This window comes from Meriones unguiculatus, chromosome 11 (genome assembly GCF_030254825.1).
Source record: "Meriones unguiculatus strain TT.TT164.6M chromosome 11, Bangor_MerUng_6.1, whole genome shotgun sequence".
Taxonomy (NCBI): Eukaryota; Metazoa; Chordata; class Mammalia; order Rodentia; family Muridae; genus Meriones; species Meriones unguiculatus.
In genome coordinates, this window is record NC_083359.1 from 4,689,884 (window position 1) to 4,716,449 (window position 26,566).

A 26,566-nucleotide genomic window follows, 5' to 3' on the forward strand; every position below is an offset into this window, starting at 1 on the left:
CACAGAGGAAACTTGCTTCTTCTTAGCCCAATGTCAAACACTGCTGCTTCCCCCCAAGAAGATGGGATTTTTTTTTTCAATTCATTGTAATTTTTGAGGGATGCTTTAAAGCTTAATTTTAAATGCTGGTTGATGAAGAACCAGCCAAAGAAAGACAGCTGCTTTTGTTTCCTCCAGTCAAGCACCTCTGACTCACTGTCAAATCATCCCCTTCCCACTTCAGACCTACACCCAAACTGTTGCCCAGCCACACTCACATTCTGTCATTAAAAAAAAAACTCAAATTGCTTGTGAAACCCTGTTTCCTCTATGAAAACAGATGTAAGGAAATATTAAAAACAGGATTTCTGTCTGTAAATGCCAGCCAGTTTGACTTCTCCAGAAGCCAAGGTGGTACATATTTAAATTTTCAAACACCACCTGAACATTGCTCCCTATTTTAACTTCTGTTTGCTCTGCAGTCTGAGTGGCATCACGTCTCTCTCATAGCTGACATTGCATGGCTTAGAATGAGCCCCCAGGGTCTTGTGTGCACCCATCTCTCTTACACTGATGTGGTGAAAGCAAGTTGCCGTGTGAAAGTAGATACCCAGAGATGCAGGTTGTAATGGTCACATGACCTCATTACTGCAAGGGGCTATGTGAGCCACATTTTTTTTTCCTAACAAAGCAACCAAGCTCAAAGAATAGAGTCCCACAAATCACACAGCAGTTTAGACCCTGGGCAACTGATCTGTAGCCCAGCACACTCGCTGGTGACACTCTATCCAGAGTGGATTAGAGGCACGAGGAGGGTCTTGAAGGACTGCATCCACCAGGAGCTTTCCTGGACCAACTGTGAGCTGTTTTGCTCCATCCAGGTACACCACTTTGCTTCTTATGTATCTGTTTCTTTATCTGTAAAATGTGGCTAACAGATCTCAGCAAACAGTTTCATGAGTCTCTGAATAGGATTTGATAGAGTTTTAAGATGGACTTGGAACTACTCTGAAGAAAAAAACAAAACAGAAAGGAGAAGAGAAGGCAAGGTCTTGGTTTGTTGTTGTTGTTGTTGTTACTACCAAGTTATTTGATGCTTAAGCATTGATGGGTGATGTGGTGGTGGGGGGAATGAAAGATGGACCAATACAACAAGAAGAGCAAACTCTTTGTGCTTTTCCTAAGACCAGCGCAAACCAGCTTACCTGTGAAGTTGCCTCCACGTGTCTGATTGAAATCAGTCTCAGACTTGCCACTTCAGCCAAGACACTTTTTTTTTTGGCTCAGAGGAGAGGTCAGCATTTAGCTTTTAAAGGGTACTGTTAGGAAGGCTGTGGTTTTTGGGCAGTGCATCAAAGATGTCTCCACTTCTAAAATGTTAAACTTCTAGGAAAATGTCTCAATAAGTACTACCACATCTGTTTTTTACATGAATTTGAGTAAACTGCTTTGAAATTCTTGGTCTGGTTTCTTAATCATTGACTTTAGGCTCTTCATATGATTATAAAAGAAGCTATAAAGAGAATGTGAAGACTAGATGCATGGCTTATCGATACCAAATTATAACATAGAAAATAGCATTTTCTATGGGCCCAGCTTTGATGGGCCTCCTTCAGCTTTCACAAGAAAAGGAATTATTTCCAATGGATGATACAGATGACTCAACAAGTGGTGTATTCATGGCATTAATAATGTCAGAGAGTTTTCATGAGCTAGTGAAGATCTTTGGTGTTTGTTTTCCTTATGCAGTTATTCAACACAGAGGATTAATGATTTGGTTAGTATGAATTATCTCTGTAGAGATATACTTAGCACCATTCTTTGTCTAGACCTGGAAAATCGGGTTTATGTAGATGCTTCCTGGGATTTAACAATACCAGGATACCAGGAGCCACTGGGAAGAAAGAGAAGTGAGTTCCAGACTTCTGTTCACCAGAACAGGCTTTCTTAGTAAGTGGCACCTTTATCAACCTAAAATATCTCCATAAATCAAGACGCATGTGAATATGTGCAAATTTCTTGGTAGCAGGTGGGATGTGGCTAATTTTTTTCAAACTTTGACATTGGTTTAGGAAGGTGACAAAAGAGAGGGCCAGCCCAAGGATGTTGCTTGCCAAGGAACCAGGTTCTTTATTTCCTTGCAGTAGGATGGAATAGAATCCCACAGGGACATGACCAAAGGCTTCACATTTTGTGCCTCCCTCCAGTCACTCCACAACATCAGATCTTGCTCACTCTTCACTTATGATTTTGGTGTGGACTTCGCGGCTCTTCACCCGCAGCTTGTTGACCTGAGACTCGGCAATGTCAGCCCGCTCCTCAGCTTCCTCCAGCTCGTGCTGGATCTTGCGGAATTTGGATAGATTTGTGTTGGATTGCTCCTCCTGAGAATAAAAACGGAATTTGTAATAAACCTACACTGTAATCTTTCTAAGCTCTGTAGACAGGCAGAAGCAGGACTTGGTATCTACAGAGAAGCAAAATCTCACCCTTCCTGAAACTTTGCTTACCACCGAAATCAATTTTATGGTTTGAGACTGTTGTCTCAAAATTATTACATCATAATTTTTGCAATCAAAGTATCTTTTTGTAAGAATCTGTGTGTGTGTGTGTGTGTGTGTGTGTGTGTGTGTGTTCATGAGTATATGCAGACATTCTTGGTGACCAGAAGAGGGCATTGGACCTGGAGCGAGTTCCAGGTTGTTGTTAACTGCTTGGAATAGATGCTGGGGAACACACGCAGATCCATTAAAAGCAACTAGTGCTCTTAATGACTGAACCACCTCTCCAACCCCAACAACAAAAATATCCAAATAGACACATGTCATGAATAAAGCAGGAAAAGGAAAAAAATCAGAGACAGCAAGAATAAAAAAAAAAAAAAAAAAAAAGGCAGGGCATGGTGGCATATGCCTGTAATCTCAGCACTCAGGGAATCAGAGGCAAGAGGGTCTTGGTGAATTCAAGACCAGCCTGGTCTACAAATCAAACCCAAAATAGCCAAGGCTACACAGAGAAACCCTGTCTCAAAAAAAAAAAAAACATATATATATATATATATATATATATATATAAAGGCCAGGTGATTGGTTAATGCTTGCTCTTAGGTGATGATGATTAACTAAACTTAGCTAGTCCTTATTATATTAAGCATGGTTTAATAATCACTTAGAACATGGAAATGTCTATTGAATTTTATTATAGACTATTTTGGCATAAAATGATTGTTTCCTTTTGCTTTTGATATAGCAAGTGTATTGACAGATTCTCAAAATAAGGTATCTTTAATACTGTAGAACTTAAGCCTGTTTACCCAGATAGACAAGTCCTTCAGTTAAGTATGAGTTTTAGGGTTTAGTAATGGGTCTGTGTCATGACTGCAGTCAGGAGTAAGGCTGCCTTCATTTCCTCCTGTCTTTCTTTGGACCGGTTTTGGTATGAGGGTTATGCGAGCTTTGTAATGTGAATTGGAAAGCTTTGCATCTTTTCCCATGCTCTTGAACAGCCTACATAGTTGGGGATTATCTGTTCCTTGAAATTTTGAAAGGCCAATCTGGACCTGGGTACTTTTCAACAGTAATTCTAAAGTAACTTCTTAGCTCAACTTGGTAACTCATCTTCTGAAAGAATGATCTTCATGAGCTCAGCTCTTTGAACTGGTTTATGTATTACACCAAAAACACTGCTCTATGTATAAGGCATAGTTACCTTTATCTTCCTGATGTGCTATTTGTATTGTCTCTGGTTTCTTCATTAAACTAGCTATAAATGTACTTGTTTTATTAATTCTCCAGAAGTTATCAGGTATTATTAAAATGTCATGTTACAAAATAGTATACTCTAATCAGTTAATTTCTATCTTCTACATTTTAAGAGAATTTCTTGCTTCCATTGTGGTATTAGTATTAATTTCTAGATTGTATATAAATTTATTTAGTTCTTTTTAATTTTGATTAGTACTATAAAGCCTATATAAAGCAAGGAATTAACCCTCTAAGCAATTTTGGCTGTGTTCCATCTTCCTTGTAATTTTGTTTATAATAAATAATGATTTGGTAATCATGCTTTTCTAATGTCTATTTTAGCCCGAGAGTTATTTTTTTACTTATTTTGTATTTTTACATGGGCAGATATTTTATCTACAAGTATGTTTGTGCATCACTTGTGTGCCAGGCACCTATGGAAGCCAGAAGAGGGCGTCAGTCCCCTGGGACTGGAGTCCCAGGTAGTTGTGGGCGCTGGGAACTGAACTCAGGGCCCTGGAAGAGCCAACCCTCTTAACTGAGCCATCATCCCTCCAGTCCCCAAGAGTTATGTTTAGGTTTGCATGTTCACAGCTAGGTGTCTGGGGATTTCTGCTTCTGTATCCTACCTCCACATTGCTTTGTCCTACCATAGCCTGGGAGAACAGCCTGTATAATTCCCACTTTTGATTTTTTTATTTGAGGTTCCTTTGTAAGCTGGGCAAGCTATTGGTACTAGAAGCAGTAAGCAAAAAGTACAAAGAGGTACACGGCCCTGGTGTACAGAGTCTGCATAGAGCAAACAACTCATTTTCAAAACGAGGTCGTACATTATTTAGCAGCTTTTCCCAATCCAAGGACTTCACTACTCCCCATCCTAAAAGTACTCACGGCCTCCTCGGCTTGTCTCTTGTAAGATTTCACTTTTGCCTGGAGTTTATCCACCAAATCCTGAAGCCGGAGGATATTTTTTCGGTCTTCTTCTGTCTGCAAGATTTTAAGAAGCACACGGCATTACGCCGAAAGCACACGCTATCACCGTGGGCGCCCCACACCCCGCTGCAGGGCTTAGCTGCTAAGAGCCCCTGCCTACCTGGTATGTGAGCTCCTTCACGCGCCTCTCGTGCTTGCGCAGACCTTTCACGGCCTCAACATTCCGCTTTTGTTCACTCTCCACTTCGCCCTCCAGTTCACGCACCTACAAAGGGGAACGCAGGCGCTAAAGAATTTTGATCCAATGAGGCGCCAGAAAGCCACGGAAATGGACAAACACAGAGACCCACCCTGGCCTCCAGTTTCTGGATCTGCTTCTTGCCGCCCTTCAGCGCCAGCTGCTCAGCTTCATCCAGACGCAGCTGCAGGTCCTTCACCGTCTGCTCCATGTTCTTCTTCATCCGCTCCAAGTGGGCGCTGGTGTCCTGCTCCTTCTTCAGCTCCTCCGCCATCATGGCGGCCTGGTGAGTGACAGAACAGCCGGTTAAGGGCTGGCTAGGCCCGGCAGGATTCAGGTTCATTACCTCCGTCTTGCCCTCTGCTCACGTCAGTGATGGCTTTCTTGGCCTTCTCTTCTGCATTGCGGGCTTCCTGGACGATGTCCTCCATCTCTCCCTGGATTTGGGAAATGTCTGTCTCCAGCTTCTTCTTGGTGTTGATGAGGCTGGTGTTCTGGTTAGAAATAAGTGTTACAATTTTCAACCTGAATGTCACGATGCTGCAAAATCGTCAGCCTCTTCACATGCATCGGAAGCAGATGAAGCAGCTTTATGGTTTTATAATTGTCATTTGCTGATTACACTGCCTATGTGCATAACTAAAATCGCAACAGATGTTTGTAGCGTGCGATTTCTTCACAATGAGAATGCCAGTGCTGATAATAAGGGTGGCTAGATACTAGTGATGCAGTTGAGTGTGGGCACCCTTGAAGTGCTCTAGGAAGAGAACCAACAACAATTGCTATACAAAACAGTGAGAGATTCCCCTGGGACACAGTAAAATTTGGCAGAAGTTAAACTCTGGTTGTTATATACAAATATTCAGGCTTCTATGTTCTGCAATGCTTAAGCATTTATTACTGGAAGGTCCTGTGCAAAACCCTACCTGGGTGTGGAGGAGCTGCACGCGCTCACTGGCATCCAGCAGCTCCTGCTCTGCGATCTTCCTGCTCCTCTCTGTCTGCTCCAGCGTGGCCCGCAGCTCCTCAATCTCAGCCTGCAGCAGGTTGGCTCTGCGCTCCACCATAGCCAGCTGCTCCTTCAGGTCCTCCTGGCCCCGGAGGGCGTCATCCAGGTGCAGCTGGGTGTCCTGTGCAATGAACAATCATTGAGACACTGTGTCCTCAGGCCGAGTCACCCCACTCACCTGGCACCACCTCTGGGTGCCCCACACCTTGAGGATGCCTTGTGTGTTCCTGTAGTTCCTCAGGGCCTCTGCAGCCATGCGGTTGGAGTGGTTCAGCTGGATCTCCATCTCGTTGAGGTCTCCCTCCATCTTCTTCTTGATCCTGATGGCATCATTCCTGCTCCTGATCTCGGCGTCCAGCGTGCTCTGCATGGACTCCACGACTCTAATGTGGTTTCTCTTCAGCTGGTCGATCTCCTCGTCCTTCTCTGCAATCTTCCTGTCGATCTCAGACTTGACTTGGTTCAGCTCCAGCTGGATGCGCAGGATCTTTCCCTCCTCATGCTCCAGAGACGCCTTGAGGATGGCAGGAGGTGACATTAACAAACAGCAAGGAACAAGCAGGCTGCAGTGTCTCCACACAGATAACTCTGTGCTATGTGTCTGTTTACTAGCTCTGCAGGGGGCCTTAATTCTTCCTCAACATGTTGATCAGCTGTGCATGCAGCCTGTACCTCTGCTTCTTCCAGAGCAGCCTGGAGTTCACACTTCTCCTGTTCTACTTGTTTCTTTATTTTCTCCAGCTCGTGGATACGCTTTCCCCCTTCTGCGATCTGCTCCGTGAGGTCGGAAATCTCCTCTGTTAATAGGATGAGAAACAGGTAAGGACATGGCCAAAGTGAGACACAGAAGAGAGATCCCTGCGAGCCCTGGGTGCTGTTGAGAGAGAAAGAGCCTTACGCTGTAAGTTCTTATTCTCTCGCTTCAGGGTTTCTAGCTGATCCAGAGACTCCTCGTAGGCGTTCTTCATCTTGAAGAGCTCAGTGCCAAGGGACCGGGCCTCCTTCTGGGATGCCTCCAGCTCGGCATGTGTTTCTTCGTATTTCTGCTTCCACTCGGCCAGGATCTGGGAAAGCAGGAGCAGTGAGTTGCCGCGAAGGACAGAGGAAGATGTGCTGAGAGACAGGGGATGCCTTGGGAATCACCTTGTCGAAGTTCCTCTGCTTCTTGTCCAGGGCGGCGCAGGCCGCGTTGGTCCTCTCCACGTCCAGCATGAGGTCCTCCACCTCGTTCTGCAGCCGCTGCTTCGTCTTCTCCAGGGATGCGCACTTGGCGTTCACGGCCTCCACGTGCTCCTCGGCCGCCTGCAGACGCTGAGCCAGCTTCTTCCTTGAAGATTACATAAATTTTAGGGAGAAGAATCCATATTAGAAATACGCACGCCTGTAATCTCAGCATTTGGGGAGGCAGAGGCAGGTGTATCTCTGAGATTGAGGCCAGCCTGGTCTACAAAGCGAGGCCAGGACAGCCAAGGTTACACAGAGAAAACCTGTCTCAAAAAGCAAAACAAAACAGAAACAAACAAAAGAAGAAAATTAAAAAGAACACCACCAACTACAACAAATATGAACTTGATCACCACATTGAAGAGTATCTAAAACTTCTTATTGATGCTTTTCATTCATTCAACAAAAATCACTGGGGTCTCTTAAGAACCAGACATAAATTCACAGCAGCCAACAAGACAAATGTCATCCACTTCCTGACGCCCACAAACAAGAGAGGGAAGTCAACAACAGTGAGATCTGAAGTTGCTTAATAATGCCTTTGGGATGTGAGTTCAGTGAAGAGAAACAACACATGGCCATCGTGGGCAAGAGCTCTAGCTATTTAGGAAAGGTCTTGCTAAGAAGTCAGAGCAAAGTAGTGGAGACCTAGCAATGAGCGTGGGGCGTTTGGCAAAGGGCAGCAGGCGCTGATACTTGTTAGCAATTATTTGTTCCTCTTTGTTACTTTAGCTGGATTTTAAGTCAGCAGGGCTATGTTCCTCTTATTCGGGAATTATTACGACAGTTTGGCGGACAGGAGCTCGTCTGCCCGCAGACATGGGACACATTGCAGCGTGGGTGAATAAAGGTTTCGGCACATTCTCCCCCAAATGTGCACATACTTGGCCTCCTCCAGCTCCTCCGTGCGCTGGATGGCATCCGTCTCATATTTGGTCCTCCACTGGGCCACCTCGCTGTTGGCCTTGGACAGCGCCCTCTGCAGCTCGGCCTTAGACTCCTGCTCCTCCTCATATTGTTCCCGCAGCAGGTCACAGTCGTGGCGGGAGGACTGCAGGGCGTGGGCCAGCGCGTTCTTGGCCTGTAGAGATGGTCACACCTTCATTGTACTAGATATTTAAGTACTCAGTCCCTTTAAGGTTGCTGGAACTGGCTCTTTTTAGGGTCAATTCATGAACCAAAATGCAGCTTTCAGCCTTAGGTTAATAATCACCTTCACTTCCTCTTCAAGCTGCCTCTTTAGCTCCTCAATCTGCTGGGTAAACGCTTGCTTCCCCCTTGATAGCTGAGATACCAGAGCTTCCTTCTCATCAAGCTGCCGGGAAAATTCACCTGGGAAATGGAAGAACCAGCACTGCTATTCTTGAAGTAAAGAACAAATCCTGAAACCCATTTTAAGAAGAAATTTAACTCTCAGCTGGGGCTGGAGAGATAGCTCAGCGGCTAAGAGTACTGGCTGCTCTTCCAGAGGTCCTGAGGTCAGGTCCCAGCAACCACATGGCGGCTCACAACCATCTATACTGTGATCTGATGCCCTCATAAAATAAATGAATTTAACTCTCAACACCGCAGGTTGAGAGTTTGAATGATTAAACTATCTACTGATATTTTCAGGCTCTGTGAGAAATCTCTAGGTTTTTTTTTTTTTTTTTTTTTTAATACAACCTGCGTAGCAACCCGGATGAATAAATACAACTTAAATATTGTCCCTTTTCATAGTGAAATCTTTCTTATATGACATTATACAAAATCTAGTGTTGACTGTCAAAACAGGAATCTAAAATATCTGCTTCCACAGACTGTGTGTGTGTGTGCATGTGGTTGCTACAGTATACATGTGATAGTCAGGGAACAACTCTGTGACACTCTTTCCTCCCGTCTCTATGGGGGTTCAGGAGACTGAACTCAGCACTCTGGGCCTGTGAGGCCGTACCCACTGAACCATCTTGACTCCCAGACAATTGAGAGAGGGGCCTGTGCATTGCCCCACTCAAAGATTTAGTTCATGCTGACAGGTAGGGCTGGGGACATGTCATAGACAAGTTCATGGCAGACTACTTGCTTAGCATGTGTGAGACCCTGAGTTTGATCCCCTGCATTGCAAAATAGGCATGGCATCAACAAAATGTGAGCTGGGACAGAAATCCTGGGATCATGCCGGAGTGTCTCCTGATTCCAGTAACTGCTCTGTGAATAAATCCTCAGGGCCTTTCTGGATCAGAGCTTGAACAAGTCATGACCTTGGACGTAGGCTGAGGCTGAGCCTTCCGCTGAATCACCCATGTTCTTAGTTGCTTATATTAGACCCTCACATCACCAACTCATCTATTCTTCACTACCTCATCTCTATGCTCAGACACCATGGAAAATGGAGGATTACCAGATTCGGTCTGCAAGCGTCCCCTCTGGGTCGTCAAGTCATTAATGAGCCGCTGCTGTTCCTCCTCCTTTGATTTCAGCTCGCTCACCTGGTCCTCCAGGGTGCGACACATCTTCTCAAGGTTCCCCTGAGAGAGAGGGAGAGAGAGAAAGAGAGAATGACGATGTTTGGAGAGAATGAAAAACCTTTGTTGTAGCTAATTTTCCTGCAAAGGGAAAAATATTTGTTTGAACAAACAAATCAAATTATCCTATATATACTATAATCTAGACAATGTCTTTCCTTTGGCTGAAAAAATTATAAGGCTAGCTCCAATGGTAATATAAACATTTGAAGATGAGATTCTGATTTTATGATTCTGTAAGAATTATATGGTCTGTTCTCTAAGTGGTTATTAAAAATACTTCACTACTTTTATATATACTAGAACACTGTCATATAATAAAAGCAGCATGAGAGACCCTACCCTGGAGGACACAGATGACCTGTGCTCGAGTCACTTATTAACAGAGTGATGGGCTGATCTGCTTGGCTTCTTTCAATCCTGTATCTTTGAATGTAAAATGGGAATACTAAAAGATACTATCATTTCTCTGCTCACATTTCTGTATTCCTGCAAATAACAAATGACTTAGTATATATAAAGTTCCCTATGCAAACTGACATATCCATATGTATTAATGTCATTAATATCATTTTTTCAGACATGTACCTTGGCCTTAGACACTGTCTCTACATTGCTGGCGAGGTCATCAATCTCCATCTTCATCTCGCTCTTCTCCTTCTCCAGCTTCTGCTTGACCCGCTGCAGGTTGTCAATCTGTTCCCCGAGCTCAGCCACACTGTCTGCATGCTTCTTCCTCAGGGTGGCTGCTGTGGCTTCATGCTGCAAGGTTGCTTCCTCCAGGTCCCTGCGCATTTTCTGGAACTCAGCCTCTCTCTTCTTGTTCATCTCGATCTGGGCTGAAGTGGCCCCTCCGGCTTCTTCCAGCCTCTCGCTGATTTCCTCCAGTTCCCGGGAGAGGTCAGAGCGCTGCTTCTCTGCTTTGGCCCTGGAGGCCCTCTCTGCCTCAATCTCCTCCTCCAGTTCCTCAATGCGGGCCTGGGGTTGGTGGAAAGGACAGGCTCAGCTTCCTGGGTCAGCCATTTTATCTCCTGATGAGTTAGACTGATGGAAGCCATTTTTTTACCTGCAACTCCTTGATCTTCTTTTGCAGTTGAATGCCAATGGCCTGCTCATCTTCAATCTTGCTCTGCAGGTTGCTCATTTCAAACTCTTTCCTTAAAGAAAAGAAACACAATATAAAAATTCCATTCAGGGCCAACTGGAAGCAAAGTCCTAAGCAGCTATTCATGCTTACTTTTTGAGCCTTTCATCAAGCTGCTGTTTCTCATTTTCAATGTCCATGATGGACTCCTGGGCTAACTTCAAGTCACCCTCAAGTTTTCTCTTGGCTCTTTCTAGGTCCATGCGAAGTTTCTTTTCTTGCTCCAAGGACCCTTCAAGCTAAATGAATGTAGTGTTTGAGTCAGAAGGAACGCATAGTATCCTTTAGAAGGATATCATTCGCTTGGTAATGCACAACTCACATCATCCACTTGCTGCTCAAGCTTGATTTTGGCTTTGGTCAGCGTGTTGACCTTGTCCTCCTCTGCCTGCAGGTCATCCAGGGTCTGCTGGTGGGCCTCCTGGAGAGCCTTCTTCTCCTTGGTCAGCTTGGCAATGGTTTCGTCCAGGCCTGCCATCTCTTCTGTGAGATTTTTCACCTTAGGAAGCAAACATGCTTTGCATTACCTGTTATGTTTGGACAGTTTGGGCTTCATGTTTTACTTCATAATTAAAATGAAGTGTATGGCTATATCTCACACCTTGTTCTCTGTGGCGTGCTTCTCTTTCTCGACCTTGGCCAGTGTCAGCTCAAGGTCATCAATATCTTTCTTCAGCTCTGAGCACTCATCTTCCAGCTTCCTCTTCTTGGCCGTCAGCTCAGCATTGATCTCCTCCTCATCCTCAGCTCTCTCTGTCACCTCTTTAATTTTGGCCTCCAGCTGGATTTTGGTTTTGATCAGCTGGTCGCATCGTTCCTCTGCATCAGCCAAGCCTTCAGCTTCCTGGAGTTGGCAATACAATCAAAATTAGGGAGAAAGAGCAAAATATATTGCTCTGATAGGAGTTTAACGTTCTTGAGTTGGTCTACTGGATTTCTTCCGTTTATCTACGTATAGAAGGACTTCTGTTTCATAGACCACCTACTGCATACAATGCATTTTGCATATGTGACAAACTATGTTGTCCTCCTTTCCTTTGTGACAGTATATTTTATAATAGACTAGAGCACCCATCTCTCCAAGGCTGCCACTAATTTAGAGCATAATTGGTAATAGTAGACATCAAGCACACTGGCGTCATGATGCTGACATGAATTTAGTTTTCAAGTTGACCCCTGAGCAATAGGTAGGAGTGGGGAGTGTAGAGATCAAGTTATAGGGAAAACGGCAGGAGGCAGGTGGGGACGTGTTTGTGCAGGGAAAGTGCAAGATGCTGCAGGTGCTAAAATATATTTTTTTGTCTGTGTGTGTGGTTCCTGGAGAATGGTTCTACTTAAGATGTCCTGAACCCAACCAGGCAAAAAGTATTAAAATAAAATTTCTTGCAACCTGCTTTTTTCCTAATTAAGGGGAATTCAGGTAGGCAGATAATGAGCAATATGGATATGTGTGTGTCATTATGAATATATATATTAGTATAAATATGCTAATGATCCTCCGCCATCATCCTTCAAATGCCTAAGAGACTGTGGTGAGCCCCTTGTCATGCATTCAGCTGAGTGGATGGGAACGAAGTAACTGTCTGGGGAGAATCGGAAGAAATTGGGTGCAGATTTGAAGGAAGCAGAAGGAAGACCCCTGTTGTGAGCCTGGAGGAGTTATTACACTGCCCCAGCCTGACAGCAGAGACCAATCTTAACCAATAATATATATGCCCGGTGACAAGTAAATTATAGCAGACCAAGTCATTTCAACCCAAATGAAAGCTGGTCCTATAAATTCTATTCCCAGGTCAATGGAAGTACTTCTGAGGTGGCTGGCCCAGAAGAGAGCAGTTAGTAAATTTGGTAGAATAAATTGGGAGAAGACACACTAGCTTAGAAGCTAAGATAGAATGTAGCTGTGGTGCAATAAGCTGCCCATGGAGATGGAAGATATAACAGGCATGAGTTTTTGGGGGGATCAATAGCAGCAATAATTCAGTCCAGTCCAGTGTACAACATGTTCACCCAGCAGCTGTCCGTGTAGTAATGTCAAGACAATGGATGTCGAGATGTTGTTCAAGGAAGTTTGAAAAGAAAAAATCTCTCTTCATATCATCTTCCTCTTAATAGATAGTTTGGGGTTGCTTTGTGTTCATCACTTTTGAGGACTATCCTCAAGTTGACAGTTCAAGCCACAGTTCCTACATGTTAATGAAATTGTGAGACTGGAAGAAGACAGTTCTATTCTCATTGTCATGGCATTGGTTTGAGGGTGCTTATTTGGCAGTTAGAGAAATGTATTGGAGTCTTTAACCATTTCTTTACAATGAGTGTCTCCCTGTCAATCATTCATCTCACTTATCTTAACCAGAGCACCAACACTTCATCCTGATTAGCCATACCCAGGATAGAGCCCCAACTTACAGCCTGAACTTGGAGTTGCAAGTCATTTTTTTCTTTCAACAGTGACACCATCTTTTCCTCCAGCTCCTTCCTTTTGGCCTCTGACTTAGCGAGTTCATCTTTGGTTTTCTGGAACTCCTCCTTCATGGTGGCCATCTCCTTCTCGGTCTCTGCGCTCTTCAGCAGGGGCTTGATCTTGAAGAAGAGCTTCATCCAGGGCCAGTGCTTGACGTTCATGAAGGCGCGGATGTTGTACTGGATGCAGAAGATGGACTCTCTGAAATGCAGTGGTTGCCAGTTATAGACTGCGTGGACTATGATGTGAGAATGAATCTCAGGAGTGGGGGCTGGGTTCTCTCCTCCTCCATCCCACCCCATTCTTTATTTGTATTTATCTTCGCAGATTAGAAAAATTACATTTCCTGGTGGTGGTCAAGCACTTGTAACTGTTTAATTCTTTATAGTATTGTGTCTCAAACTTGGCCGTGATTGAGAATCACCTGAAGAGCTTGTTAAAAATACTGGTTCTTGAATTTCACTTCCAGAGATTCTGATTTGGAGGTTTTTACATAGACATGAAATTTTGCATTTTTAAGATCCCAAAAGATACCCATGACACAGATCGAGGATTGCCCTTTGGGAGGGGTTGCTGTTTATCAGTGGTCAGACACTCCCACCGATGTAGCATAGGGCAGTGGAAGGACCATGACCCTTGATAGAGGTGGTGTGGGAAACTTTAAAAGTCTCTAGCTTTACATTTTAGTATTGTGTGGATTCTGCATTCTACTTTATAATGTTCCATTTTCCTTAATCTACTTAAAAATTATTGATCATCATATATAGATAGTTGGCTACCCAGATATAACATAGTGGTCATGGTTAGAAAAACTAAACATAACTGGAAGTGATAAAATTCATCTCATGCAACTTGTTTATGTGTGAATACAGACTTGTTCATAAATGTGGATGCACAGGTGGACATGTGGAATGTGCTTCTCATCTCTAGTCCCTAGACATCAGGCTCTGTCATCTTTTAGTTCTTTAATTAGACTTCCAGAATGGTAACTCCCTTGGTGACATTGTAGTAACTTAGTGTGAAAAGTTCTTCACAAATATCCTATTTTCAATTACAATAGTTCAATAATAGAAATGACCTAACTGAAGAAATAATTTTATATATTATATAAAGCCATTTTAGAAACTGCTAATATATTTTAAGGTTCTCTATTTAATGATCTGTCTAATAAAACCTAATCAGAACTAAATAAGGGCAAACATTCATCTCTGCCTGCTGGTCTATTTTTCTGTGTTAGATCAAGAACTATCTGCATTTGATGCTTCTCAACTCCTCACTCAAACACTCAGGATATATTCCATGCTTACAGACTTTAAGTTCCCTCCTACTTTCTCACAGAAGTCTTATTTATTCCTTCTTCCTTTGGTCTTCTTATCACATCCAAATCCTAATAGTGAGCCACCTTGCGTGTATTTTTGAAAACACGAGATGTGAACAAACTATGAATTTTTATACCTCCTCTCCACCATCTTCTGGTACTCCACTCTTGCCAAGAACCCTCTGCACATGGCCTGGGTCCGAGTAATCAGCTGGGCCAACTTGTCATCTCTCATCTCCTCTAGGAGCCCCAGAAGACCAGCTTTGAAAAAGACCTGTGTGGAGGTAATGTTGCAGATGAGAAACCTCACACAAAGTTCAAAGGGGGAAGAAGACATGAGGCTGGATGTCAAGAGGATTACCTTGGTGTGCCCAAACTTATACTGAGTGTGGTCAATGTCGATGGAGCCAAGGAGCTTCTCAGAAGCCTTCTTGCTATCGATGAATTGTCCCTCAGGGATGGCACTTGCATTTAACACCTTGTATCTGTTGAAATAAGTGTAGCTTGTAAAGATTTACTTCACGATCAGTAGACAAATTCTAAGTGGTTTATATAAAAATAAAAAAAATAAAAGTTAAAAAAAATTTTTTTTGTTCACAAAGGAACATTATTTGCATGTTTTTTCAACCTATTGGCTATATATTTTCATGCCATTGTACCTTTTACAGTCACAATCTTTCTTCCTTTCTTTTTGAGGCAGGATCTCTCTACATGTAGCCGTGGCTGTCCTGGAACCTCATTACGTAGACTAGACCAGTGTCAAAGTCACAGAGATCCACCCACCTCAGCCTCTGGAGTGTACCACCACTCTCCTCTTGTTCTTTTCCTTTTTTTAATTTTATTTTAATTTTTGTCAGACTTTGTCCTCAAAGAAGAATTTTATAATCTTGTTCCCACTTAAGAGTAGATGGCCTATGCAAAATAATGTGCTATCTGGGCATGATACATTTGCTTTAAAGGAAGATACTACATCTAAGAGATATGCTTTTTAAAAAAAATAATGAATAAAATAACACTATTAACTAAAGAAAGATACTCCATGAATTTGAGAAGGAAAAGGGAGGGTGGGACATGAGAGAAGTTAGAAGTTAGAAAAGGGAATCGAGAATGATGTAATTATATTTTAATGATAAATGAGTTAAGGAATATAGTAAATAGTATTTTAGGTATAGGGAATTATCCTAGTGGCCTAGGAGCAAACCTCAGGTGCCATTGGGTCTTGAGCATTGCTATTCTCTGTCAGTTTAACCAGCTCTAGACTTAACGGAGACCAATGCTGCAGCTGTCACCCACCCAGAACTCATTCCTTGATTCTCAAGATCCACTTATCAAGGAGGAGAAACTGATCTAGCTAAGGAGTTGTCATCAGGACATGACCCCTCTTATTCTGGGGAATGCTGGGGAAGTAGCCTGCAAGAGAAAACTGAAATCAAGAAAACAAGAAACCGACCTATTTGTAGCTCTACCTGCAACATTCCAATCCAGTGACCTACTAGCTTTGACTTTAAGCAAATAATTTGAATCTCTCTGAACCCTACTTCATTTGTCAAGAAAATAAGGTCATAGTAGTCCCTATCTCGATTGTGTGATGGTGAAGGTTAAGTGAGATTAAGTAGTGAAAAGGGTAGCTCTCCTAACTGCTGAAGCCAGGGAACATATCTATGAGCCTTGGCAAATCCAGTGGAAATTTTGCATATAATGCTTAACAAAGTGTTTCTTTTTAAAGCATTGTGAGACTCAGCATCCTTAGTCCTTCTGTGATAAGTTAAACAGCGGCACAGTTTTCACTAAATTGTTTTGCTTGCATCAGACTTGCTTATACTAAGCATTAAAAACATGCCGTAATTAGGAGAGGGGCTGACCTCTGCTTAAAGTCCGCATAGAGGATCCTGCTGGGGAACCCCTTCCGGCAGATGCGGATGCCTTCCAGCACCCCGTTACACCTGAGCTGGTGCAGGACCAGTTCGTGCTCCATGGCCCCTGAAAGACATGTTTATTTCACAGCAGAATACAACAAAGGACACGTGGTAGGCATGCTTTGTGTGTTCACTCTAGAGATTCTCACCGGGAGTCTTGGTTTCGTTGGGGATGATACACCTCACGAAATGAGGATGTGTGCTCCTCAGGTTGGTCATAAGCTTGTTCAGATTCTCCTGTAAGGTCAGGACACTCTTGTCAGGATATCAGCAGAGGGACAAGCAGTTGGTGGTGCCTGTAAAATCAGTCTGGGGCTTGGGTTGACTGTGTGTGTGTGTGTGTGTGTGTGTGTGTGTGTGTGTGTGTGTGTGTATGCATGCATGTGTGCACCACTTATGTGGAAGTTTAGCCTAACCTTGGGTGTCCGTCCTGAGGTTTCAACCACATGATTGAAAAGGGGTCTCTCACTGAACTAGAACTTTGCCACACTGGCCAGACCTTGCTAGCCTGGGTTCTCCCAAGGATCCATCTGTCCTGTGGTCATTGTAATATTCTCACAGTGTATCACAGGCTGTTTTCAAGTTTTCAGTCCTCCTGCTTCTGCCTCTCAAGTCCAAGATTACAGGAGTGCAGCACCACAGCTGACAGTTTCCTTAGTCTTACTGAGATTTTCTTAATCCCAACTAGATTATGGATGGTGGATCATGAAGTTCTGTAAGATTTCCTTGGTGGTACCCTTCATCCTGTGATGACTTAGCATGGAAGGTGAGATAAGATAATGATTGATTTAAATCTGAATGATTTAAATTTCTTCCATTTCATGTAAATGGAAGTCATCACTTTCAACACTTTCCTAGTATCTCCTGGAAAATGCAATCTCATACATCCAGAGATAAATTCCTAAAGCAGTTGGAGTTGCTAGAGTTTGTTCTTACTCTGAACAGGGCAGACACGGTCTGGAAAGACGACCCCTTCTTCTTAGCACCTTTCTTCGCAGCCCCGCCACCACTCGCCTCTGAAGAAGAAAAAGGATAGTGTCACTCAAATACAGTCAGTGAGCTCCAGGGAGCTGATCTCTGTGCTTTCAATGCTCAAGTGGAACCTCTTCCCACACAACTGGCCCTCTTGAAATTTTGTTTTTCAGCTAAGTTCACACCCACTTTTCTGTGATTTTTTTTTAACCAATGTGATGTGAACAGCAGTCACCTAACCATGAAGAGACAGACCTTCCAATACTGATACTTGGCACACGGGGACTTCAGAAATCAGCAGCAGAGGCTACTTCTGAGAGGCAGGATTTGGTCACTATATTATTTCTAAAATCCCCAGATGCTTTCCCTTGAGTAGAGTGGAAGAAGGAGGAGGAATTACAGAAGCCCAGGCTTTTCATTGTTTGAGAGCCTGGCAGTTCCTTTCTGGCCATTGTCATAGGGTCTCTGTCAGTGGGGAACCACAAACTTATAACTATAGTGTAGGCTACTACTCAAGGAATTAGGGATTTGGCACACCACTCTTCTACCTAGGTTATCTCACCAGCCTCAACCTAATAGCTTGGGTGTAATAGCTGAAAAAACTTAAGGCTTGGAAACCTCACCTGCTTCAGCAGTTTGAGTCCCAGAGAAGAGGTAAGCCAGAGTTTTCACAGAAGACTTCTGGTACAGGCCCACCACGGTCTCGTTCAGGGGGTCCTTGTTCTTGTCCAGCCAACCAGTGATGTTGTAATCCACGGTGCCCGCATAGTGAATGAGGGAGAAGTGGGCCTCGGCCTTGCCCTTGACCACCTTAGGCTTCTGGAAGTTGGCAGACTTTCCAAGATGCTGCTCATACAGCTTGTTCTTGAAGGAGGTGTCTGTCGCCTTGGGGAACATGCACTCCTCTTCCAGGATGGAGAAGATGCCCATCGGCTGGATGGAAGACGAGGCAAAGGCAGCTGAGTGAGCAAGAGCAGCAGAGTGCATGGGAAGGGGGCCAGAGCAGACAGAGTAGGCTACCTTCTCAATGAGCTCGATGCAGGCGGCCAGGTCCATCCCGAAGTCGATGAAGGTCCACTCGATGCCCTCCTTCTTGTACTCCTCCTGCTCCAGCACGAACATGTGGTGGTTGAAGAACTGCTGCAGTTTCTCGTTGGTGAAGTTGATGCACAGCTGCTCCAGGCTGTTGAACTAAATAAATAGATGTGCTTATTTCTCTCTAAAATTACCTGAGCATTTTATTCAAAATAAGCTTTAGATGATAGTGTCAACATCCTTGGTCAGGACAGTCTCTTTTGCAATACAAAATAGAAAAGCATGGAAGGTTTGAAGCATGTAGAAGTCACTGTTGACATTTTATAGACTATTTTAAGTCAGCATTAATACTCTTTTCTTCAGCTTTCTTAAATTTGCACAATCTTCTTCTGGTTTTTTCATGGCTGCCCTATCTTTAGTCCAGTTGCTCCCTGTGTCTTGCAGAGGGCTCATCCTAGAGCAAACCCTCAATCCATAAACCGCTGGTTCATGCACTGCTGGAATGCCAGTAGGGTGGGAATGTCAAGAGACTAGTAACTGTTCTTTAGTGTGAAACAAAAGCAATAAACAGGACGCAGAGGATCACCTATAATATAACAGTGCACATTCATCTCTTTAAAAACCCTACCAAAATGTCAAGTGAACTAGATATACTTAGTAGAATTACGGGCTTCTTCCTTTCCTGTATTTTCTGTTAAAGCCAAGTTTTATTGTAATAATCAGAAAGAAGATAAACTTTTAAAAAGCTGTGAGCAGAGAAATGTATTTCATGATCAAATGGAAATTTTTATTTCATGATATTACATTAACAAGCATTAAAAGTTAATTGCATTTAATTAATGATGATTCTAAATTATTAAGCCTTTCTCAGCCTTTATTATCTCCCTAAGTATTTCTCGGTTATTTCTGCACTGTATACTCAGAATGCATTATATATTACTAAATTTCACTGTGCTATTTAATGTCGGCTTCTTTTACATCATAGGATTCTTAAGCCCCTCCCCTTTTATAATCTAACTCCTTCCATCGTGCAGTGAGTTGAAGGGTCTCTTCTTACACGTGCTGTTTGTCATTTACTACAGGAAATGACTAGTAGGTGCCAAGCAAATCTCCTTTAAGTTTTCATATAAAGACAGTGGCAAGAAAGCATCCTAATACGAAGTCTCTCTTAGTAATATATTTACTGCTATAAAGGTGCTCCATCAATCAGCTAGCAACTCACATCAAAGATCTCAAAGCCAGCGATGTCCAAGACCCCAATGAAGTACTGCCTGGGCTGCTTGGTGTCCAGCTGCTGGTTGATGCGGGTGACCATCCACAGGAACATCTTCTCATACATGGCCTTGGCCAGGGCGCCCACTGCGTTGGTCACCTAGAAAGATGAAGACAGAACTCTTGAGGTTATACGAGGAATGTACAATGCATTTGTCCCCTGGTGGTGGTCATTGATTACACGTTTACCTGCTCTACAGTCTGGCCTTTGGTGACATACTCATTGCCGACCTTGACCCTGGGGTAGCAGAGGGCTTTGAGAAGGTCAGCAGAGTTCAGACCCTGGAGATAGGCAGCCTTGTCAGCAACTAAAAGGAAGAGCAAATACAATGATATTAGGGCCCAAAGAAGCCCATTTTTTTTAAAACAAACAAACAAACAAACGAACGAACAAAAAAAGAAACAAAAACTTTAATCTTCATGTATGGTGTGCTGTGTTTTCAGTATATTTAAATAGTCTCACTGAGTTCAAGACCTTGCCCACCCCAGATCATGTCTGTGCTTCACATAGTGTATTACTTTAGTGCTCAGATCTGAAATGTGACTTTGCCTTCCTAGAAAAACCCAGAATAACACGTTAAGAATGTGAGTCTCAAATGAAGCATGAAGTCAGGTGGAAGACGCAGCTGGTACCTTCAGTGCCATCTGGCTCAGCTTGCTCCTCACGCTGCTTCTGCTTGAACTTCATGTTCCCATAATGCATCACGGCTCCCGTGAGCTTATAGATGGAGACCTTTTCATCATTAGTAAAGCCCAAAATGTCAATAGCACTCTGCCAACAAAATCAAGATGATAACGGTTAGGCTAGGACCTGCTACTTACACCTCAGGTCCCTATTCCTCACCAACTGATCTAGCTGAGGAAACCACACCAGCTCTACTGGAGGGAAAGGGATCCTTTAGCAGGGGTATGGAAAGGATGCTCACTTGAGCAATGAAGGGATAGGTGTGTGTCTCCTCACGTGTTGAAAGGAGCTTAGAGGAAAATATGGTAAAGCTCAGACACATTATTTTTGAGGCTTCAACTTCAGCAAAGACTTCAGCAAACTCTGAGATGAACATCTTAAAAGCCTATTGAGGGACGGCATCTGACCCCAGCAGGGCCAGGATTTCTTTAGCACCCTTCGCTCTTTCTTTGCTGTTTCTCGTGGGGGCTCTGAATCCACTTCTCTAACCCTGCTCAGTAATCCCAAACATTGTTCTGTGTTCCACTTACATCAGTGGCCATCAGTTCCTCCTGGTCATCGATGCTGGCCACACTGATCTCCCCTTGACTGACAAATGGGTAGTCGTAAGGGTTTGTGGTAATCAGTAGCATTTCTGAGTATAGGGAAGAGAGCAAAGATGAGCACAGCCTTCATCAAAGCAACAAACTTCCATTGATTCTAAGGCCACCACATGAAACGTGGGTGAAAGATGACTGATAAACGCTATCTTGAAGATGATGTTATGATGTTCCCTGTCATTGGCTAGTTTTTGAACACCACTGCGATATAACAAATGGTAGGCATGAGTGAAAATTTCAAAGAATAAAAAAAGAAAATTACCTCATACTACCATAGTCTCTATAGTGGTGACTATTTTAAAATCAGAAATGAAAGCAAACTGAAGCCTTAAGGGAGAAAGAATATAATTAAGTAAACTTTACTGCTCTTTAGTGTGGAATGCTATGCAACTATCCACAATACGGTGCAGCAATACTGATATGGAGAAAACTGTGGCATACTCAGTAAATATATATAAATTACAAAAGTGTAGTCATTACTCCAACTGTGTAAACTGTGTAAATGTATGCATTTATCTATATGTAACAAGATACATACAGAAGGTGAAGAGGGTGATGTTCATAATGGTTATTTCATAGTAAAAATTGGAGATAGTTTTTCACTTTTCCATTGATTCCTTAAGAATTTTCATAAAAAGAAAATGTAAATTTTAACAAGCTTACAAAGCATGACTTTTTTGATACAGGGGATTGAACTTGAGCTCAAATCAGAGCTCTACAATTAATCTTGAATAGCAATATTTTTAATGGAAAAAAAAAACACCTCAACAAAATTCAGACATGGCGTGTCAGGTTGGGCAATGCGCTGACTGGCATGGTGTGGTGACTCCAGAGCAGTCACAATTGTCATATCCCTCACCGATCAGCTCGGGCTTCTTGTTGGACGTGATCTGGTAGAAGATGTGGTAGCTCCTTTCCGCCTTCAGCTGGAAGGTGACCCGGGACTTCTCCAGCAGATCTGGAAGAGAGCGGATGGCGAGCAGGAAAACTGTGAGGGCTGACAGGACGTGCAGGTTTGCTTTCCAGGCAACTTTAGCCATCCCAAAAAGAGAACGGTGTCACAGGTGAGCACTCACATGTCTCGATGTCTGCGGACGCCAGTTTCCCTGTGGTGCCGAAGTGGATCCTGATGAATTTACCCTTTGAAGGAAGACTAACATTACTTTGTTTTCAAGAACATCAAATCATTAACATGCTCAAGACACTTGGAACAATACTGCTTTAATCATAAACCAAGCCAGAGACTATTTACAACAGAAATCAAAGGTGTCTTCTGTTTTACAAGTAGAAGGATTTTAACTTTGATTTAAGAATTTATAAATATAATCATATGGGGTGATGCTGTGTTAAATAGTTTGTATTAATTAGCCCATGATGAATAAATATATTAAAACAGCCCATTGTATCCCATAAATATATGCAGTTATTGTTTTTAAATTAAAAATAAAATATTTTGCAGTGTAAATAATAATAATAATACACTCCAGAAAACAATCACACATCATTCAGGCCAGAGTTTTTGATTTTTGATTTATGAAATACATCAAAGAAAACCACAGTATTATGTAACATAAATGAAAGATTCAAAGACTGCATCACAGACATCCCACAGATTTTGGCCAAAGGACAGTGCCCAGCACAGTGTACAAGAGACTCACAAAGCGAGAGGAGTTGTCATTCCTCACGGTCTTGGCATTCCCAAAGGCCTCCAGCAGGGGGTTGGCGCTGATGATTTGATCTTCCAGGGTCCCCTGCCAGGGAAAGATCAGTCCTTGCACATCAGGCTCAGGGCTTTCTTGCCTGGGAGCCCCCCAAGCAGCTGGGCTCTGTGACAAGCGTGCTCACCTGCATTTTACCAGAAGGTGCTTCCTCTTTCTTCTTGTCCCCAGTGACTGCAATTGTTGCAAAGTACTGAATGACACGCTTGGTATTCACAGTCTTCCCGGCCCCGGATTCTCCGCTGTTAAGTCAGAACAATCAGAGGGTTCCCCACATTTAGCAGCTTCCACCGTCATGAGAAGAAAGCACGAAAACCTACTTACGTGATCAGGATTGACTGGTTCTCCCGGTCTGCAAAAGAAATTGCAGGCATTTAATGTTTCAAGCCAAGTTGTAAGTGGCTAGACTAGTATAAGTGCACGGGATTTATATACCTTGATTTAACAGCGTTAGTGCCTGATGAAAAATGGCCTAACATCTTTCCAGTTACCCACCTTCTACACCTGCTCAGTGCACATACACCCATGTAAATCAAATACAACCAGTCTTACATCTTCCCAGAACATTTCATTCAAGGGGGAAAAATCCTATGATGAGGAAGATACTTAGGAACCTTGGTATAGGGATGAGGCACAAGGCTGTCTTTCTGATAGTCTTTCTGATAATGAACCTTTTAATCAATATCTAAACTACACTTGACTTTTCCATCCCATTTTGATGACAGTTTAAGTTAGTGACATATTCATGGTGGGCAAAAGGAGTGGAGCAACATGGACATTGGGAATGTTTTGCCGTATGAAGAGTAAGAATGGGTGGGAAGGGGAAGTTTTGAAAGTACTCTTGGTTTCATCATATTTTTAAGGGAGAGCAGGAACTCTGATGCCTCACTAAGTCTAATGAATTCTCTAAGCCATTTCCAAAGGGACCACAAGTACCTAAGATCAACCTAGCTGAGCAAAACACAAGAGAGGCAGCGTCACAATAGAATCTCCTAGCACCGGATATGCCTTAAAATCAGACTGGTTGGTTCTGGCAAAGGTAGTACCCTGCATACTGCTGGCCATAATCTATGATACTGAGGAGAAAACCACAGAAGCCAAGTTTGTTCTCCTGCCTCTTGCCTCACAGAAAACCTCTCTGTTTGTGTGGTTGTGTCTATGTGCACATGTGTGCATCCATACATGATGCTCATATTCTTATAAGTCTCACTGCCAGTGACCTCTGCTGCCTTTAAACATTAAAGAGCTGATTAGCTCTTCCATACTATCTCACACAGCCTGTGAGAGGAGATTGTCTCGAGGGAGTGATATAATTGATTCAGGATGTTAGGGGTTTTGCAGTGTAAAAGGTTAGGCACATGCAAAATAACCAGGCTACTCACCCGTCAGCATGAACTGGTAGGCGTTGTCAGAGATGGAGAAGATGTGGGGCGGGGCCTCCTGGCGCTTTTTGCCTCGGTAGGCCGCCACCACCTCGGGGTTGTACACCGGCAGCCACTTGTAGGGGTTGACGGTGACGCAGAAGAGGCCCGAGTAGGTCTGGGAAGGAAAGAGAGAATGGAATGACTACTCAAGGGCCCTTGTCATCTGTGTATCTCACTTAGTTGGATTTTAAGAAAAAGAAGGACTTTCATGAGTATATTTCCTCCAGGCATCAGCATAGAAACTGGTTGTTTGGCAGATAACAACATCTTTGAGGGCAATGACCAATCCAGAGTTCCCTTGGGACTTACCATGGTTTTCATACAGCAGGTGCACCTATTTTATGTCTGCCTGTTTGTTTTAAAGTGTAGACCATGAGAGATTTTTGTTGTCTGAAATAAACAGGAATATATTTCCTTTGCAGAACTGAGACAATTTGAATTTATAAGAACATAAATTTGAACATAAATGTATTCCATGATAAAGGAGTGCTTGGGGACTTTGGAATATTTTAAGACAACGTGATAAAAACCTTTCAAAAGCAAGTGCGACAGTATGTAGACATAGTGGCACTGGGAAACACACTGTAAACTCTTTTTGAGTTATAGAGTGACAGAGAACAAATCTTGATTAAATGCAGGAATTTAAAAGTTGGCTGTCAACTGGTTACAGACTGGCACCAACCAATTAAAATGGCAATGGAGTATAAACTCAGGTATACCTGTGTGGCTGTTGCCCAGCTAAATATCAGTACCAACCAAACTGTATGAAAATGTGAGTATAAAGTACATTACATTCAAAATGTTTATTGGCTATATATCATGTGCTAGGACCCGGCAAGGATGTCAGAATAAAACATAAGTGGGATGTTATCCTTTCAGACAGTCCGAGTCAACGCAGTAGCCGAGGAAGTGAATGAATGACCAGGAAAATCTCAGTCGATGTGAATGCAGGGATAGGAAGAGCAGGGCAGGATATCCAACGCTGCCCGGGAATGCTGGAAGGATTTCACAGACGAAAGAACTAAAACATAGAGACGTGAATTATTGTTGTGGGAAGAAAGAGTGAAAAGTGAATGAAATTTGATCCCTAAAAATTCTGTTTCTAAGTGTCACAGTGTGTTTATCTTTTCCTTCGTTTGAGATGATTCTTCAACTGCAATAGAGGGGGAAGGGAAGGCGTAAGCATGGTTGATCAACAGATCTGTGGTCAAGCCACACAGCAAGGACAGTAGCCTTCCCTTGGGAGAGAAGATAAAGTGTTACTTTGGGGATGCGCCTTACAGGCACGATAATGAACCTTTTAATAACTCGTAATTGTGTTTGTGACTTCCAGTGTGTATTTGTGCCTCAGTGTGAGTGGTAGGCTCTCAGGGCACATGGTGATGACAGTGAAGACCCTTGGTGGGCGTCACTCACGTAGATCATCCAGGCTGCGTAACGCTCTTTGAGGTTGTACAGCACAGCGGGCTCGTGCAGGTGCGTCATCATGGCCATGTCCTCGATCTTGTCGTACTTGGGCGGGTTCATGGGGAAGATCTGGTCTTCTTTCACCGTCAGGGTCTGGTAAACGGGAAAGATGACTTTTGGCATCAAGTGAGTGACCAAACCTTCAAAACGCGGCACAAACATAACTCACCGCCCCCGCTTCCGTCTTCACGGTCACTTTCCCTGCGTCTCTGCTCTGAATGGTTCCCTTGACGAAGGATTCCTTGGGCTCCGCCACAAAGACAGATGTTTTGGCATCAAAGGGCCTATTCTGGGCCTCGATTCGCTCCTTTTCAGACTTCCGGAGGTAAGGAGCAGCCTCCCCAAAAACGGCCATCTCGGAGTCGGAACTCATGGCTGCGGAACCCACTGACCCTAAAGCGGATAAAAAAAATTTTCATACAGTGGGCACTGCCTCGTATACCAGCAGATCTTCTCGGAAGTCTTATTATTTGATCTGTATGAGTATCTTCTCTGTGTATGTATGTGTGTGTGTGTATGTATGTATGCATGCATGCATTCATACATGTAATGTGCACTACGTGCATGCCTGGTGTCTAAAGAAGCCAGAAGAGAGTATCAGATCCTCTGAGTTACAGAGGTTGCTAGGTACCGTGTGGGTGCTGAGAACTGAGCTCGGCGAGGAAAACAAATGCTTCTGACTACTGAGCCCTTTCTCCAGCTCCAGCCAGCAGATCTTTACAGTGCAGTGGTTCTCAAACTGTAAGTCACGACCCCTTTGGAGGTCAAACAAGCTTTCACAGGGGTCACCTAAGACCACCGGAAAACAGATAACTTCATTAGGATTCATAAAACACAGTTATGGAGTAGGAACGGAAGTAGTCTTACGGTTGGGGTCGCCACAACCGTAACTGTATTAAAGGGTCACAGCCTTAGGAAGGTT

General features: G+C 43.4%; 1 protein-coding gene across 1 annotated transcript; it reads right to left on the reverse strand.

Moving 5' to 3' along the window:
* Positions 1-2,093: 2,093 nt before the first annotated feature.
* LOC110552775 (myosin-2) lies at positions 2,094-26,022 on the reverse strand. Its single transcript, XM_060363478.1, has 38 exons — positions 25,814-26,022; positions 25,594-25,737; positions 24,136-24,292; positions 23,078-23,105; positions 22,881-22,995; positions 22,694-22,786; positions 22,112-22,175; positions 21,895-21,993; positions 20,967-21,070; positions 20,385-20,523; positions 19,941-20,059; positions 19,702-19,851; positions 18,465-18,635; positions 18,068-18,377; positions 17,409-17,488; positions 16,622-16,709; positions 16,419-16,536; positions 14,918-15,041; positions 14,694-14,830; positions 13,184-13,439; positions 11,376-11,618; positions 11,097-11,273; positions 10,868-11,013; positions 10,697-10,787; positions 10,219-10,608; positions 9,507-9,633; positions 8,340-8,458; positions 8,011-8,207; positions 7,046-7,229; positions 6,801-6,966; positions 6,575-6,699; positions 6,108-6,416; positions 5,820-6,023; positions 5,262-5,387; positions 5,006-5,176; positions 4,816-4,920; positions 4,614-4,709; positions 2,094-2,363 (listed from the first exon to the last, which is right to left on the reverse strand). Exons 1-38 carry the CDS (start codon positions 26,015-26,017, stop codon positions 2,211-2,213), a joined length of 5,829 nt encoding a protein of 1,942 aa, XP_060219461.1. The 5' UTR covers positions 26,018-26,022; the 3' UTR covers positions 2,094-2,210.
* Positions 26,023-26,566: the final 544 nt, after the last annotated feature.